General features: G+C 45.7%; 1 protein-coding gene across 2 annotated transcripts in view; it reads left to right on the top strand.

The window, feature by feature from the left end:
* Positions 1-836: 836 nt before the first annotated feature.
* Positions 837-17,550, top strand: part of klf7b (Kruppel like factor 7b) — a 53,924-nt gene continuing 37,210 nt past the window's right edge. For both annotated transcript variants that reach the window (XR_009655341.1, XM_060929335.1), the window contains exon 1: positions 837-1,332. Coding sequence is in view for 1 of the 2 variants with exons in the window: in XM_060929335.1 (XP_060785318.1) it covers positions 1,231-1,332 (102 nt within the window). In the remaining variant the exon portion in view is untranslated. The remainder of the gene's footprint in view (positions 1,333-17,550) is intronic.

Consider the following 17,550-nt stretch of genomic DNA (forward strand, 5'->3'; position numbering starts at 1 on the left):
CACCATATGATTTTCAAAAAAATATGTGTAGTATGCACTATGATAAAGTGTAGTATGCATTATATGATTAAAAAGTGTGTAGTATGCACCGTATGATTTTTTTTAAAGTAGCATGCGTAGTATGCACTATATGATAAAAAGTGTGTAGTATGCACCGTATGATTTTCAAAAAAGTATATGTAGTATGCACTATATGATAAAAAAAAATGTGCAGTATGCACCATACGATTTTAAAAAGTATGCGTAGTACGCACCCTATGATAAATAGAGTAAGTCATGCAGTAGGGAAGTGTGCGGTTTGGGATGCAACCTACGCAACTTTTTGTTTTTTAATATTATTTCCGGTTAGGAAGTCGTCCTGAAACGCTTCTCTTTAAGAGCTCTGCAAAATGCAACTGCTCCCCCCGACTCTGCTGTCAGATTCGTGGTTGTGTGTCAAAATAAAAAGGGATATATTAAGAAGAAATGTAAGATTATCCGGTTATCAGATGTTTTCAATTACCATATCAGAGGGAAGTGAGTGTGTAGCCTCGCTCTCAGCTCAGCGGCCGTTGTGTCCGAGGCGAGCGCGCCGAGGCTCTTATATACCCCTCTAAAAATAGCTCACCTTTCACTGCCTAGTACGGCCTGATTGGCAGCTCGGCCACACCAATCGCGCTTCGGTATTCAAATCTAGTCCCGCCTCTTTGCCTATTTTAGCGCCGCCTCCATTGGGTGCCGGCAAGATCGTCAGCCCCATTTACTTTATATGGTCACGCACGGAATTGATTGACAGCAGACGCCACGCCCCTTTCGCGAGTTGCTCGGCTTCCTCTTACTCGCCAGAGACGGCTAAAGCCCGAGCAACTTGGCTGCTGCTGCTGCTCAATCGCGGCTGTGAAGCGACCTGGATTTACAGTGTGGAGATGCGGAATTAGGTGGCCGGTTCTTTCCCCGGGCCAGCAGCGCAGAACAGAACAGGGATTGCAATTTAAATGACACGACCATATTTTTTTTTCTCCCTAAACAACAACAACAGCAACAATAATTTGCAGAGTTTGACCCGCTGTGCAGCAGTTAGTTTATTTTTCAGATCTGTACAAATTGCACGGTTTTCCCCGGAGCGCGCGCCGGTCACGGATCTGAAGAGTTGTTGTTGTTGTTGTTTCCACTGATTTTTTTTTTTTTTGGAGAAGCGGGTGATATTTCGGTTATCACGGAATCAAATTGTCTTTCTTGAGAGACCCAAAAATGGACGTGCTGGCGAATTACAGTATCTTTCAGGAACTTCAGCTGGTCCATGACACGGGCTACTTCTCAGCGATGCCGTCGCTGGAGGAGAACTGGCAGCAGGTGAGCGAGTGCGCGTGCGCGCGGGAGTAAGTGCGTTACTATGGCGCCTTAGTTACGGGCTACGTCTCGAATCTGCGACGGCTGTACCGAACAGTAAACATGCTAACCGGTAGTGATGGCGTACTTTCACTAAACACCCACTCAGAGGGCGTGAAGTTCGCCTAAACAGAATTGAACCACCACTATTATTATTATTATTATTATTATTATTATTATTATTATAGCTCGGTTCGGTGAATCAGGCGGAGCGCGAACACCACGCTGGTTCCGGTGTTTCCAAAACACAGCGCGCGCCTCTCTATGGTGCGCTCGTGCCACACTGCTGGTCAACCTTTTTGGACTTTGTTTGTTTGTTTGTTTGTTTCTCAGCATAAACAGCTGTTTATTTTTAATCTGGTCAATGGTGATGCTTGTAGGCGCGCGCCCGAGAGTGTAAAGGCTCGTTTCTCTGCTTCTTCTTCTTGTTGTTGTTGTTGTTGTTGTTCTGGCTGCTGTGGGGTCTCCATTGCTCCCTGTCTTTCACTTTCATGTCCTCTGTCACCACACATCCATGTATCTCCTCTTTGGCCTTCCTTGTTTTCATGTGCCTGGCAACTCCATCCTCAACATGCCCTGCATCTCTTCTCAGGATGTGCCCATACCATCTCAATGACTCCTGGATGCACATCTGTCCAGCTGCTGTGTTTCCAGTTTAAGTAAATGACCGCCAGTTAGGATTCAGACTGAATCCTGTGTGATGGAGAAGCATGCAAAGTAGCATATTGCGTTTTTACTGGCGAGTCACCAGATCATCCTGTCCTGCACAGCCTTTCGGTCATACCATATACCCGAGTGAACCAGCCGGTTCAACTGAACACAGAGAGAGGAGTGCACATGGTGAAATGAACGCCTTGTAGACGAGCCCTTTTTGTTGTTCTAAACCTTAGGAGTGATGTTTGATTAATTTCTGCTCGCCTCTGTGCTCTATAGAATATGTTTGAAATGTGCATCGCATCGCATCGCATCACATCCCCCTGCACGTTCCTCCTCGTTTTAGACCGAAGGCTGTGAATTGAAATCAGGATTGAATTCCTAGTCTAGTTTATGATTAACCCAAAATTCATAATTTGGTATCGGATCCTGATGGCTAGGATTCATAATCTGGATGGAGCCAGCTGATTGCCATTCCATGTGCTTGACTGCAGGGGGAAACAGCTAGTGGGGGTGTGTGTGAGAGAGAAGTTAAAAGAACATCTAGGAGGGTCTCCCTTTAAACCTGCTTGCACGCGTGTGCGCTCACACACTCCGGCACCAGCTGTGCTCTAGTAGGGGTGATCTGAACCCTTACGACAGTGATTAGTACACAGCCTGGTCTCCTTCATCTGTTCATCCTCACATCTTTGATGTATCAAACAATAGATAGAGTAATTAGCCAATGACTTAAATGTGCAGGTGTGTGTGTGTGTTGATAGTCAATTAGTGGCACACGCACACATGGGCTTGCAGTTTTTGCCTACTGCTGTACATCAATTTGTATATTAGAGTATCAGTGGTTTGTGTGTGTGCATGTCAGAGAAAGCCTTTCTGTTTTGTTTTTTTTTTAAAGTATGATGTTAAACTGGCATTCCAGTTCACCTGCTGATTTACACTTCCCAAATTCAGGAAGAAGGAGGCAATGGAAGCAATAAATGCAGGCGTGTTTACGCACACCGAGGACCATATAATACATCTAGTGATGACTGGAAAGGAAACATTGAGCTGTAATCTCATCTCTTTTGACATGTTTTCTCACCCTTGGCACATACTGTTGGGTGAACATGTGATATGGCTTGGGAGGAAAAGGGAAGCAGTATCTTGGCAGTGGGACAATAAAGTGCCGTGAGATAGTGAAAGGAAGAAAAGGCCTTGCTGGGCTGACAGGTGAATAAAAGAGGTGGTGGAATGGCCGTGCTGTAAAAATCTGATGCTTTTACTGGCAGTGATGGCTTGATAGTGTGACTTCAGATCTTCCAGGGAAGGGAAATGTCCTTTAACCCAGGAACAAGATACATGGACACTCTCGTTCCAGGGTGAGTGGCGCATGAATCAGTCCCTAATGGGCACGATAGGGGTGAATTAAGTTTCAGGGCTGGGCAGCAGAGGAAGGAGGGCAAATGTGGGCGAAGCGCTATACGACTATGATAAAGTCCTCACAGGACCTGACGTGCACCACATCCATTCCCCTAACGGGACTGGCGGCTGATGGCAACACCCCCCACCCCCCTCCTCCTTGAACAAAGACGCCATCTCTCACTGTCAAGAGAAGACAGGAAAGCAAGAGGCAGTGAAAGACCGAGCTAAACGGCTCGGTGTAATTACAGCACGCTAGCATTTTTTTTTTTTTTTTCGCAACGAAGGTCGGGATTAGTTCAGCAGTGACCCACAAGGAAGGTTAATTCAAAGAGCGGCTGTTTGCTCAACAAGGGGGCCCCTGTTGTCTCTTGTTCCCTTCCCCTAGTAGCACCACCCAGAGGGGTCCTCTGAGCTCCACACTAGAGGCAGTCAGGACAGGTGGAGAAGTCTGGGGAATCACTCTGTGGAGGTAAACAACACCATTAGAAGCAAGCATGGCAGTCTGGCCAATTAGCAAGGATCACCTGAGAGACTGATTGTGGGTGCGTACGTGTGTGAAGAGGAGGGGGTGTTTATCTGCGTCCATCCATCTGTCTCACATGAGCCAGGAAGTCAGTAATGGTTAGTCGTCTTTTAGATGTTTTTGTTTGGTTGCGTGGGTTTTTTTTTTTTTTTTTTTTTTGAATTGGCTGTCCGAAAAATGGGTCACCCTACATCAGTTTGTCTTCCATGCCTGGCAGAGCTGTCTCTCAAATTTGCCTCGTTTTCATCTCTGTGGTTGTTTCGAAGCCGTCTATTTAGAAACAGTGAGGAATTCAAAGCTTCTTATCTGCTTTTGTTTCTCGGAGCATTATTTAAGGTGTGTAGGCCGGGTCCTACTGAAAAGCATGTTGCAGCAAGTGGTTATCCAATGCCAGAAGTCCTGTTTGTCCTGAAAAATCCCTGCAATAAGATGGTGATAGACATGAAACCTGGTGGCTCCACTGGTTTTACCACCTGTTCCATTAACACCTTTTGTAGGTGTGTCACAAAGGGGCTTGATTTGGCTGAGCAGGTTACATTGTGTCCAACTATAAACCTTGACAGGAAGCAGAACTTAAGGCTTTCTATTAATGCAGTTCTTCCACATCATACCACACATCATGCTTTTGAACTGGTGCGTCTTGGTGTAGGGTCATGTAACCCCACGAACCAGGCCACAGACAGCCATCACAGGGCAAAGACAGCACATGGCCTCATCCAGGGAGTTCTGTCTGTCCCAGAGAAGCCAAGTTTGACAAGATAATGAATCACCCTGCATACATATTCCGCTCTGCAGTTTTTCACATTTCACAGCCCAGTAACTCTCAGAACGGTGGCAGTGGGGTAGGAGAAAGCCAAGTGTAAGAGCATCCGATACCATTAAAAATACATTCAAATGGAGTTCAGATATGCTTCCGTGTTTCTAATGCTGTCATAAACCATAAACTTGTTCTCCTTTAGCCACCTCCCTTGATTCTGTGCCTTGTAGGCTTGTGTCCAGGCAGTGTCTTGCTTTAAATTCTACTATGTGCTCTATAGGATGCCTCCCTGGTTGTGTAATTTTGATCCAGCTGAAGGTGGTGTTATATTTTTGTCTGTAACAAGCAGAAAAAAAACCACGTATTGCTTAATTCTTTGAGTACAGCTGGTTTCTGACAGACTATCCATTGAGGGCATGGAGAATGCCCAAGCCCAATCTTAACTTCCCCCAGCACCTTCTGACTCTGGAAAAACTCTAGGATTATGGCAGAAGAGCTGGTCAGATAGGGCCTGTCAAATATCCCACATTAGAAATGGAAATGTGCACAGACTATGGACACCTGGACAGCTTTAGCATTCAAGATGCTGCACTGCTCTATGGTTCCATATGGGCTCTGCAGGAATTCAATTCCAGTCGTCTTCAAGTCTCAGACAGAAACAGGTGTATGTGCCTTTTTAGAACATGCTTGTCCATGCCAGTATTCTTGTCCGTTGTATATTCTGTGCGGCCACTACATCATCAGACCTCGGACCAGTTTTACCGGTCCCTGCATTGAAGTGATAACAGCATTCTGCATGTGTTGACACTCAGACATGTGGGGAAACATGAGACTGAGATCATGTTTCAAGTTTCGGCCTGATAGCCATGAAAGCTGTCGGAAAACCATTTCATCCAGGCAGACAGGCCTGAATGCCCTCTCACATCCACTCAAACACATAAGTCACAGGATGTGGGTTACGGGTCGTGGATAGTGCAGTGGTGTCTTGTCCTTTTTTATTAGTGTTTTTTGTAATGGGCAAAAATAAAGAATGTGAACATGCTCTCTGGTATCAGCCCTTTTGCTTTGAACGGGTTACGATGAATCAGCATGAGCCAGACAGTGTTGAGTCACCCACTGGGATTTAACAGCATGAGGTCATAAAGCCAAGCCATTGTACCAAGCATTTCCTGGATTCGCTCTCTGCCACACAAAAGAGAGAACAAAAATCAACAGTCCAGTTGGTGCTGTGGTAATAGACGTCCATGGTCTTTTCTCTGCTTCTCCTCATGTATCTGATAACTCGGCTGCTCAGTACAGCAGAGTATACAAGCTGGGACTCACTCACTCTCTCTCTCTCTCTCTCTCTCTCTCTCTCTCTCTCTCTCTCTGACCCAACCAGACTCGATCTGTCCAGCCCCAGACAGCTGACAGTAATTAGACTCTGGCATGAGGCAGCAGACTCTTTTTCATGAACAGGGCGAAACCAGGTCTTCTTTGAAGTGGGGCAAATTCGCTCGTGTTGTTTTTGACCAAGCATGTTGCTTACATACTCTACTTTTTGCACAAGCTTGCAATTTTGTGACAACATGAAAATGTCTCAACTTGCAAAAGAAGCTTCGTGAACAGCCGGCCACACCAAAAGCGTGAACAACAACTTCAGATTAAATTAACCATGAAATCCATCCATTATCCGTAGCCGCTTATCCTGTTCTACAGGGTCGCAGGCAAGCCTATCCGAACTGACTATGGGTGAGAGGCGGGGTACACCCTGGACAAGTCGCCAGGTCGTTGCAAGGCTGACACACATGCCCCTTTTCCACCAAAGCAGTTCCAGGGCTGGTTCGGGGCCAGTGCTTAGTTTGGAACCGGGTTTTCTGTTTCCACTGACAAAGAATTGGCTCTGGGGCCAGAAAAACCGGTTCCAGGCTAGCACCAACTCTCTGCTGGGCCAGAGGAATGAACCGCTTACGTCAGCGGGGGGGCGGAGTTGTTAAGACCAACAACAATAACAAGACCGCGAAAGATCGCCATTTTTAAGCGATGAGAAGCAGCAGCTGTACAAACGCGAAGTCATTTTTTATTGTTGTTGCTGCTGCTGCTGCTTCTTCCATGTTGTTTTTGCTTCGATATTCGCGCCAAGGTTTATGCAAACGTAGCGACGTAACTGACGTATACAGAGACGTAATGACGTGGCTCCGCTTAGCACTGCCAGCTATGGAAAAGCAAACTGGTTCTCAGCTGGCTCGCAAGTTGAACAAGTTGTGAACCAGCACCAGCACTGGCCCCGAACCAGCCCTGGAACTGATTTGGTGGAAAAGGGGTAACAGAGACAAACAGCCATTCACACTCTCATTCACACCTACAGTCAATTTAGAGCCAGCAATTAGCCTAACCTGCATGTCTTTGGACCGTGGGGGAAACCGGAGCACCCGGCGGAAACCCACGCAGACACGGGGAGAACAAACATGCAAACTCCACACACAAAGGCCCTCGTCGGCCGCTGGGCTCAAACCCAGGACCTTCTTGCTGTGAGGCGACAATGCTAACCACTACACCAGCGTGCTGCCCACCACAAAATCCATTAAGGTAAAGAGAAGTAGCCTAGATTGTACTCGATCATAATTCCTGCTGTTTGCACTGTCATTTCAGTCGTGTGAAATTACCTCCACAATCTGCTTTTGAAGAGACACTGAGACCTCACCCACACAGGTTGATTGAAAGCTGTTTACCAAACCTCAGTTGCCATGAATTTTGGCAATTGCTCTATAATTTATTCTCTCTGCCAGATGTAGATCAAAGTAGATGTCAAATTGGCAGTCTGTAGGTTGTCTTGCAAAGAGGTTTTCGAAATGAGAGTCAATAATTAGCATTTCCAATGCAGAAGGGATTAAAAAAATAGAGTTGTGTGAGAGCCAGACTCGGCTGTGATCAGGGTTTTTTTTTTTTTTTTTTTGGTTTGTTTTTTTTAAAGTTAATTTTTTTATATATTTATTTTATGGATTTAATGACCATAAATGTGTTGAATCTCCAACATTAAGGTGAATAGAGGCTTTGGGAATTTTCTTAATCCCTTGCTATTAAAATAGCACTGCATTTCTATGACACAAACACAGCCTTCATTAGTTTGTCTGAAGGTAAAACACTTCCATATAAAGCCATGAGAGCAATGAAAACTACAGCCTGAGTCACAGGGCAGCTGAGTGACTGTCTGCGATGTCATATATTTCATATATATTATGATACTGTTGCTAAAGTGACGGTGTCGACTATATGCACGTCTGTTATTGGCTGGGCATGCAGTATGAATTCAGGAGCTTATGTTTAAAGGGTATGCGCATCTTTTACTCGTTTGATTGACAGCCGTGATGATCCATAAGTTCGCAAGAGATGTTGGCGAGGTCTTTACAGTTTGCCTCGACATGTCCAGTTTCATAAGCATCGGGGTTTAAGTACAGATTTTTCAAAGGTTAGATCTCGTCCATGACTGGAATTCACCCAGCTTGATAAGCCCTCAGTACCAGAGACGCTTCTCTTTTCCTTTCTGATGAATATAAGGAAGAGAGTCCTTCAGCAAACGCTAATGACTTCTACCGTCATCCTCCTGACTCCAACCTCCTCCTGCCATGGAGAAGTACTGACCACCTAATTATCTCCTTGCCTATCGGAGCACTGATGGATGTGGCTTTGTTGTCAGGAGATCAAGAGATTTTCAGGGTCTGCATCTGAAATAGGGCCGTTTGTTTGAGAGGTGAGGTGGGAGTGAGTTGGACACCACTTCTCCGACTGCTTTTCAAGTGTCTGTTAACCCACAGAGAGGAGGAGCAGCGAAGGGATGGAGTGAGAAAGTAGAAAAAGACAGAGTACGGATTGCATCTTTATGCATGAGGCCTAGCGTCCCCTCAGCCTGATGGAGAGGCAGCTTAGCCACTCAAGTGGTTGATTAACAGCCAGTGAGGAACCAACCATTGTTCTCGAAGTACACGTACTGTTTGATACACACACGCACAAACGCATGCACTCGGACTAACTGAGAGCTCGATGGCATATTTTTGCCTCAATTTTCAAGACGGCAAAATTCAAGCCGATTCAAACTCCACGTATTCCAGCCTAGCATGTTTAGTATAGACCGGGAGTGAGTTGGTGATGAATAATAGATTATGATATTTTTGGTATTCCTAACCAGCTATAAGTAGCACGGCAGAATGTCAAAACAGTTGAAGAAAGAGGGAGAGGAGTCGTGTGAAGAAGTGAAGGGCATCTCAGCATGGAGGAGAGCACTTATGTTTATTCAACTGCTTCTACGCTTGGGAGGGGTAGAAGAGCCTCCCACACAGTTCTTCGTTTCAGTCTCTGGTCGACCTGCTGGAAATTCCCTCCTCACATCCCGCTCCTTTAAAGCCATCTTCCAGGCACAAGTGTGCCGAGAGAGAACTCTGGGCTGCTTTCACATTCACTCCTGCTCATTTTCCACACATGGCTATGACTGAGAATGGGGGTGTGGCTTATCAGCCAGCTTGAAAATTACACCATGAAAGGGAGAATTTCTTTTTTTTTTTTTTAAGTGACCCTCCTCTTGCTTCCTGTATGCAAAAAGCAGATAACTTTGACTCGCATTTAAACAACGGCTTCTCCGACTTGCTAATTCAAGATATTCTTTAGAGAGAGGAGGAACGCAAAACATGGTTAACTGAATACGACCTTGAAACAAGAAGGCCTGGAGGCGTGTGTGTGTGTGTGTGTGCGCTCACATACACCAGGGCAGCAGATGTGTTTGTTTTGGTAGCAGTGAGGTACAGTGAGGCGGCATCAGACACAACACTGGCTGTACGTTCAAACACAAACACTCGGGGACAACAGGTACTTTCCGTCAAGGAGAAAATTACCTACAGGGCTCATTCTCTGTCCTGAAATAGACCCTGAAACTGAAAGAAAAACCAAACGCTGAATGAAACGCAGGCCACGCGAGTATGAAACCTAGAGGCATGGCTCGGAATCATACGCACCCGAGGGTATTTGTTGACTCTAAAACTGGGAACGTTAGACAGTACAAAAATAGTAGTGCTACTTTCCTGACGTTCTTTTCAAGTTTTAAAGGGCTGCGTTGTGGTGATTTGCTTGTACTTTGTGTGTCGTGGATATTTGCATATGTTCTGTGTCCAGTGACTACATGACCTGGCTGCTGTCCAGAGTCCCATTGTGTTGTGCCTGGCCTGCTCATTTCCACTCATTTCTCTCTCTCACTTATTCCAAGCTGCTGCTGCTGCAGGCAAGGTTGGCATGCATTGCCCCATGCAGAGCTTCCTGCCTAACTATAACATGTCTGCCCACTAAAGAGATGGAGAGAAAATAAAAAGGGCAGATGCCCCCTTGGCACCCAATCCTGCCACTCTCTCTAGTAGAGCGGAGTGATGTACACACAATCCTCATTGCCCTCGTGAGCAGGAAATGCCCCATAGAGATGACTAAAGCAGTGCCAGAGATGGGACTTCCCCATTCGTGTACACAAAGCAGACCTGAAGACTCCATTCACAGCAAATTTCATACGTGGTTTCACCGTGAAGTTTGTGGCGCTAGAACATCCGCGTTACTTAAAATGCTTTCTTGTACTCAGGAAACCAAACCCACGGATGTAGTGTTCTACTATAAACCCCTATAACTTGCTCTTTTCACAATCGCAATGGCTACAGCTCCAGGTGATGACCACACAGGTGCCATGTTGCCGTTATTTTATTTATATACAATATAGAAAATATATATTTTTTTCCTTTTTTTGTACTCCAAGGCTCATGCCAAGTGGCATAGTGCACTCCCATTATAGTCCTGGCTATGGATTCACCAACACTGCTGTCTTCCCTCAGAGCGTCTGCATGCTGCTCTGCTGTGAGACCCACCTGTTCCTCTCTGCTGGCATGATCCAGTTTTTCAGTGAAAAAGACAAACGAGGGGCTCTGTATCCTCCACCGTGACCTCACATTCAAATTAAAGAGCAGCCACATGCCAGCAGATTTGACATTAACATCCCCCAGAGAGGCTATAAAAATACGCAGTACGAAAAGAAAAGGAGGGTACTTAAGCCGAACCATAAAACTTGATGAAAAGCCCTTTAGTTTCTCTCCCATATAACAAGTCGAAAGTTCTTTTCATGCTTAAAAAGATCACAAATTATATTTCAGTATTTCAAAATGTAAGCAGAGCCAAATGTTTGGGTTTTGGAGCTGCAGGCTGTACTACTAACCCGCCAACCCTTTATAATTCTCCTATGACGTCAGCTCAGCAGCATCGATTCTCCTCAAGATTCTGAACCAATAAGAGGTTTTTGAGCGAGCGGATATGTATGCTCGACTCAGCCATTAGGGCTTGTGTATGGCACCGTTAAGTGGGTCACATGCAGAGTGTTATCGACCTTGGGAATTTGTCCTTCTCGCTGAGACGTTCAGCCTCTCCTCCTCTTTTGTTTTGCACAGCCACGCCAAGACCTATTTTTCAAGGGAGGGAGGGAAAGGGGGGGGAAAGGCACCCATTCAAATTGTCACATTTACATGCAAGAAGGTTGATAGAATCTGATTTGGGATTCATTTGCAAGAGCGTTTGCGGCACGTTAGCGACATTCTTTTAGCACTCTGTGCTTCAGTCACCTGGCTGGGAGATGCACGGTGATGTTCACACCATCTGGTGGAATCACTTTAGAAACAGGACGAAGAGGTAATTATGATCTGGAAGGTACAGTCGGCGCATTGGTGGCGGGGCATGGAGTGCAAAGTCTGTCTCCTTTAAAAGGGAGCCTGCGCCAGTGCGTAGCTATGTGGGTCGCCAGCTATTTTAATCTGCGATGTTGCTGGGAATACCTGAGGGATTGGCCAGGCTCTGTCGGAATGGGGGCTGACGGTGTGCGAGTGCCTGTGTGTGTCTGTAAATTGCTTGTGTAGCCAAGAAAGGGTAGGGGTGTGTGTGGAGGAGAGAGAGACTGGCTGCCGAAAGTTGATGAACCAGTATCGAGCACTTTTCCCTCTGTCAGATTCAAGTAACAAGTAGTGTGTGCTTTTAGGCATGGAGTGCTGCTCTGAGGAAGCCCTGTAGTGTCTAACTGACTTTGCTTCCCCCCCCCCACCCACCCCTTTTTTTTTTCCTTTCCTCCTTAACAGAAGACACACAACCGAATACCCTCTCTCTGGCTTTTCACAGACAGGTCAACTGCTTAATTCTTCATGGAGTGCGTGTGTGTGATTCATCTTCAGTCGTATTCAGAATGAAATCACTGGATAACTGAAAGTGCTAAACATTGCCCTGCACTTCCACAGTAGTCCCGCCTGCACTGTATATTCCTGTAAAAACCATGAAGTAATCTCTGCGATTTAGTTCCAGTTTTGACTAGCAACCATGCTGTCATCCCAGGCTTTATGACCTTGTGGTAGACTGATGGAAGGCGTGCAGGAGGGAATAAGGAGTTTAATGAGGGAGTGCAGCACATCCGTAACATGCCCCTCTCCCGTGGTGCAGACAGGTGTGATGGCAGCAGGGGCACCTGCTGAACCAGCCTGGCCTAACGTAAAGCACGGTGGCTTCAAAAAGCTCAGCTCCCAGTCTGGTGTTATTTATACGCTAACCAGGTTGGGGCACCTCGGGTAAGCACGCTAACGCCAGAGGGGCAAAAACTGGAGCTCCACATGGTCAGCCACAGAGACACCACTGACTCCCCCTGGCCTACCTTCACAGTTCGTTCTTGGCAAAGAGCTCCCTTTTTGTGGCTTCCATTGTAGTCAGGAATTAATGGACTGCAAAGGCATTCATCAAGTCCCAGTTAGGTTTCCTTTTTATGTCTCTGTAGCAGTTGTGTCAGACACTGGTAATTGGGTTCAAAGTACCATCACAGTAAAAGGCTGCGTGGGAGTGAGTCAGAACAGGGCGGGCCCTTGCCGTCTCAGGTGACCTCACTCTCCGCCTAACTACTCTGGAGTGGGGGGGGGGGCACGGACGGGAGGGATGAGGTCATTCTTCGAGCCTGCAGGAAGGATTTGTATAGGCAGCTCTGTGTACGTGAGTGTTTGCATGAGTGACGAACTATGAGGAAGAGTGGGAGAAAAGCATGCGTGTAAGTTGCTAGATTGCTTTGAAAGTCACACACGTGCATCAATGTTATTAGTCTGCGTGTAAGAGAAATGTGTACGTGTTTATGTACAGTGCTTCCCACAATTATTGGAACACCTTGTGAAGATTAGTAAAGGGCCTTTCTGTGCGGAGTTTGCATGTTCTCCCCGTGTCCGCGTGGGTTTCCTCCGGGTGCTCCGGTTTCCCCCACAGTCCAAAGACATGCAGGTTAGGTTAACTGGTGACTCTAAATTGAGCGTAGGTGTGAATGTGAGTGTGAATGGTTGTCTGTGTCTATGTGTCAGCCCTGTGATGACCTGGCGACTTGTCCAGGGTGTACCCCGCCTTTCGCCCGTAGTCAGCTGGGATAGGCTCCAGCTTGCCTGCGACCCTGTAGAAGGATAAAGCGGCTAGAGATAATGAGATGAGATGAGAATGGGTTAGGAACCCCCCCCCCCCACCACCACCACCACCACCTTTTATCGAAGTAGCGTCATCTCGCACTCAAAATGATGATAGTCCGACCTTTAATTAAAATAAATTTGTTCAGAGAGAAACAAATCCCTCAAGAAATAACTGTTCAACAGAAACGCATGCCATAAGTATTGGCACCAGTTTTGGAGGGCAGTGTGTGGAGTTGTGTATATGAAATGAGTGAGCGTGCCAGTCAAAAGGTAATGCTTTTATACCAGGGTTTTGGCTTTTTTTTTTGTGGATGAAGCAGATTGTGAAAGTAGGAACAATGGATTCATTCACACTTTTTTTTTTTTTTTTCAAGCAGTGCTCAAAAAGCTGCCATCACAGTGATGCATTTCTGTAACCCCTGGCTGTGGCTTGTGGTTTTATAGAGGAGATTTTGTATGTCGTTTCATGATGGCCATCACCCCCCCCCCCCCCCAATCACCAGACAAACCCTCACCCCGTCTCAGTGCTGAGTGGCAGGCGTTTTGTCTGGTGTTTAAGAGATGAGATATCAGAAGACGAAAGGACACAGTGCACAGATTGAGACATCACAACAAAGCTGTGGCTCTCGGTTCTGTATTGCAAGCACGTAACGCGACTAGGATCAGATCAGAGGAGGTATTTCTAAAGCAGCTATCTCCTTTGAGATGGCCCTGATACATGTGTTTTGTTTCTCCAAAATGGTTTTAAGACTCCTGAGTTATATCTGCTAGTTCACATTTACTCTCTCATCCTCGTGTCTGACATTTGGGCTTCTGTAAAAATGCAGTTTCATGATTACTTTCTCACACTCAAGCTGTACAACTGACGGAACATTATGTGAAATGGCTTTCAGGATTTTTTTTTTTTTAAATACCGTAATTCTCAATATTTATGATAAACAACAGTTTCAGTGCTTTTGATATTTCATCAGAACACCTTGGTTCTTTTTCCAATGCTTTAAGTTATCTGAAAGTGCCCGTGTTTACCCATTCTTTGACATAATCACCGGGGAAAAATAAGAGCACAGAAAAGAGCAAAGGAGTTTGTTGTCGCATAAAATATGAGCTGAGCTCACTTGGTGTAATTACCATTCTGCAAGATAATTATAAAGAGGACAGAGTCAGGGATGAAAAAGTCATTTACGTGCTCCTTAGTGAGCAACTGCAATTAACTGGGTTGCTTAACCTGGTGCTGAAAAATTGGGTTGGGCCGGGATCTTGCGCAGTTATCACACAAAACAGAACCCGCCAGGCCTCTCCTATCTCTCAGAGGTGAGCTCCTAAAAGGGGGCTCGTGCAAGTTGCTTAATTTTTTAAGCGGCTTTGCAAAATCAACATTCCCCATTTTGTTTTGGAGCCTTTCGTGCGTGAAAAATCCCTATAGCACAAAAGCTTTTCAGCGGCACCGCTATAAGATTGGTTGAGGGCCTGAATACGGAAGCGACAAGAGGGGGGCTCAGATTCTTGTTATCTTAACTGCTTTTTTCCATCACTGCTGGCTAATCTGTACTCTCAAATTGGATTGGTTATAGGCATCTATGCCCTCCTTCAAACCCTTCTCCTCCTATGCTAAGTAACATGCTCACAAAAGTTCAGTGATGACACTCTGGAATGTGCCAAGCAAGGTTCGTCCTTATCTATAGGATGGTAATCAGGGCAAGAGGCAAAGAAGTACGGCATAACCTGCATTCTTTAGCTCCAAGACGATGTACAGTACAGTCACGCTATCTGGAGCTAGTACAGACCCCTGCGTCATACCTGTACAATATCTAAAATCCTCGGGCTACACAAAGTCACAGGGGTGGGGGTTTTTTTGTAATTAGATAAAACAGGAAAAAAAACCTCCACTGCATGGAATGTATTTCCTCTCTGTTAGAGCCTCCTTGTCGCTGCTGTCTCACACTCTCAATTGGTTACATCCTGTAGTTGGATATCGGGCTGCAACAATAACTGGATCACCACCATACCACGGTATTAGGAGGTGTACAGAGCTGTTGAGCCAGTCACCAATATTAGCTTCATAACAGCCCCCCCCCCCAACCCCGGCTTGGTCTGTGGTCTTGTCTACACGTGTCTGTATATTTTCGAAAACTCACGTTTTTTGAGGTTTTTTTTTTCCCCCCTATCAGTTTTGAAAAAGATCACGTCCACAGTACACGTTTCTCTCCACACAAGAATGAGAAAAGGATTTTAAAACGCTCCGACCTCTGTACTGAGCACACGCATAACATTTTAGCAAGCGCATCACGTTATTGTAACCTTCTGGTTGACTGACCAGTCAAATCAATCGAAGGGACTGACACTGAGGACAAACGGTCGGTGAGTGTGGTGTTGGAAAACTATTGTTGAGCAAGTAGTTGGAGTTATGGAGGAAAACATGTATGATAACCCCCTGTCTATTCCCTTTTTTTTTTTTTATTAATTATAATGCCTAATAAAACTCACTTTTTTAAATGTGTAATGCTTTTTTTTTTTTTTTTTTTTTTTATATAAAGTTTTAAGTCCAGTTGGGAACTGAAACTCTGTTCGAGCCAAAATGCCAAGTAACGGGTACCTGTTTAAAAAAAAATAGTAATAATAATAATGATACTTTTGGTTCTGCTTATTGGTTCCTAAACTCAGTAACCCTTTATTGCCAACAAAGGTTACATATCTACCAAGAGCTGTCTATGTAACTGTCCTACATCAACAAAAGTGTATCCATTTGTTCATATACAAGCTAGCATGCATGGTAACGTCACAAGTGTGAACGTTCAGTTAATGCTTAAAATACATTTTTGCTATCTACACATTTTGACCTGGGGTAGCACGGTGGTGTAGTGGTTAGCGCTGTCGCCTCACAGCGAGAAGGTCCGGGTTCGAGCCCCGTGGCCGGCGAGGGCCTTTCTGTGTGGAGTTTGCATGTTCTCCCCGTGTCCGCGTGGGTTTCCTCCGGGTGCTCCGGTTTCCCCCACAGTCCAAAGACATGCAGGTTAGGTTAACTGGTGACTCTAAATTGACCGTAGGTGTGAATGTGAGTGTGAATGGTTGTCTGTGTCTATTGGCCCTTTTCCACTACCCTTTTTCAGCTCACTTCAGCTCGCTTCAGCTCACTTCAGCCCGACACGGCTCGTGTTTCGACTATCTAAGAACAGCACGACTCGGCTCGCTTCAGCCCTGCTCAGCCCCCAAAACTCGCACGGTTTTGGAGTAGGGCTGTAAACCCGGAAGAAGAAGAATTACAAAGCCTTATGCGCCTCGCCTCATCTATACGCTCTTGCCAGTATCTGTTGGTGTTGTCGGTGACAACAAGCCACAGCACCAAGACCAGCAACACTAACGACTCCATGTCCTCCATGTTTATTGTTTACTCTCCGGGTTGTGAGACTACCGCTTAAAAGATCACTGATGTCACTGTTTGCACCGCCTAATGACATCACCTGACGTCCACCCACTTTCACTAACTCCACCCAATGTGTCCACCCACTTCCAGCCAGCACGGTTCAGCGCGGTTGTAGTCGAAATGCAACTCCAACAGCCCCACTCAGCTCAACTCAGCACGGCTCAGCCCCACTCAGCCGCGTTGGTAGTGGAAAAGCGGCATGTGTGTCAGCCCTGTGATGACCTGGCGACTTGTCCAGGGTGTACCCTGCCTTTCGCCCGTAGTCAGCTGGGATAGGCTCCAGCTTGCCTGCGACCCTGTAGAACAGGATAAAGCGGCTACAGATAATGAGATGAGATGAGATGAGACATTTTGACCTGACCACTTTTTTGTACCCAACGAGGAATCGATAAGAACTAGAATCTGTAAACAGAATTGGAAACGCTAAAATTCAAAAGATACCCAACCCTACTTTTAAGTTAATGAACCAAATATTTAGCACTTTATGCGGTGTTTTTGAAATACATCTCATGAATAAACGAGTACAATTATCCTTGGCATCCAAGCCTTAGTTCTTGGCTCCAAGAACTCGATGGATTTTTGTCTTTTGAAAGCAATAAACCAGTAGAAACCATGTTTGCACACCAGATGATTGTAAGGCTGTTTAGGTTGGGCATATTTGTTGTTTAATATAAACAGTTTCTACTTCTGTTGCATGGCTACCCTTGAAATTGCCAGCAACTGCTGAGCATAAGGAGTTTGAGGAAATAATTTATATAGCCTATTTTAAAATGGACCCAGTGCCCCCAATTCTGCTAAATTTAAATCTCTTGCTGGTTATTCCGAATGAGGTACAAACAAGTCTGCAATGGTTAGCTCTTTTAGCTCAACAATTTCAACATATTAAAGGATAAGTAACGCCAAACGAATGAAACAAACACACGGGGGTTTGGTTGCGGTATTCTAGCAACCCGCA

Source organism: Neoarius graeffei, chromosome 9, assembly GCF_027579695.1.
Source record: "Neoarius graeffei isolate fNeoGra1 chromosome 9, fNeoGra1.pri, whole genome shotgun sequence".
In the NCBI taxonomy this organism is placed as follows: Eukaryota; Metazoa; Chordata; class Actinopteri; order Siluriformes; family Ariidae; genus Neoarius; species Neoarius graeffei.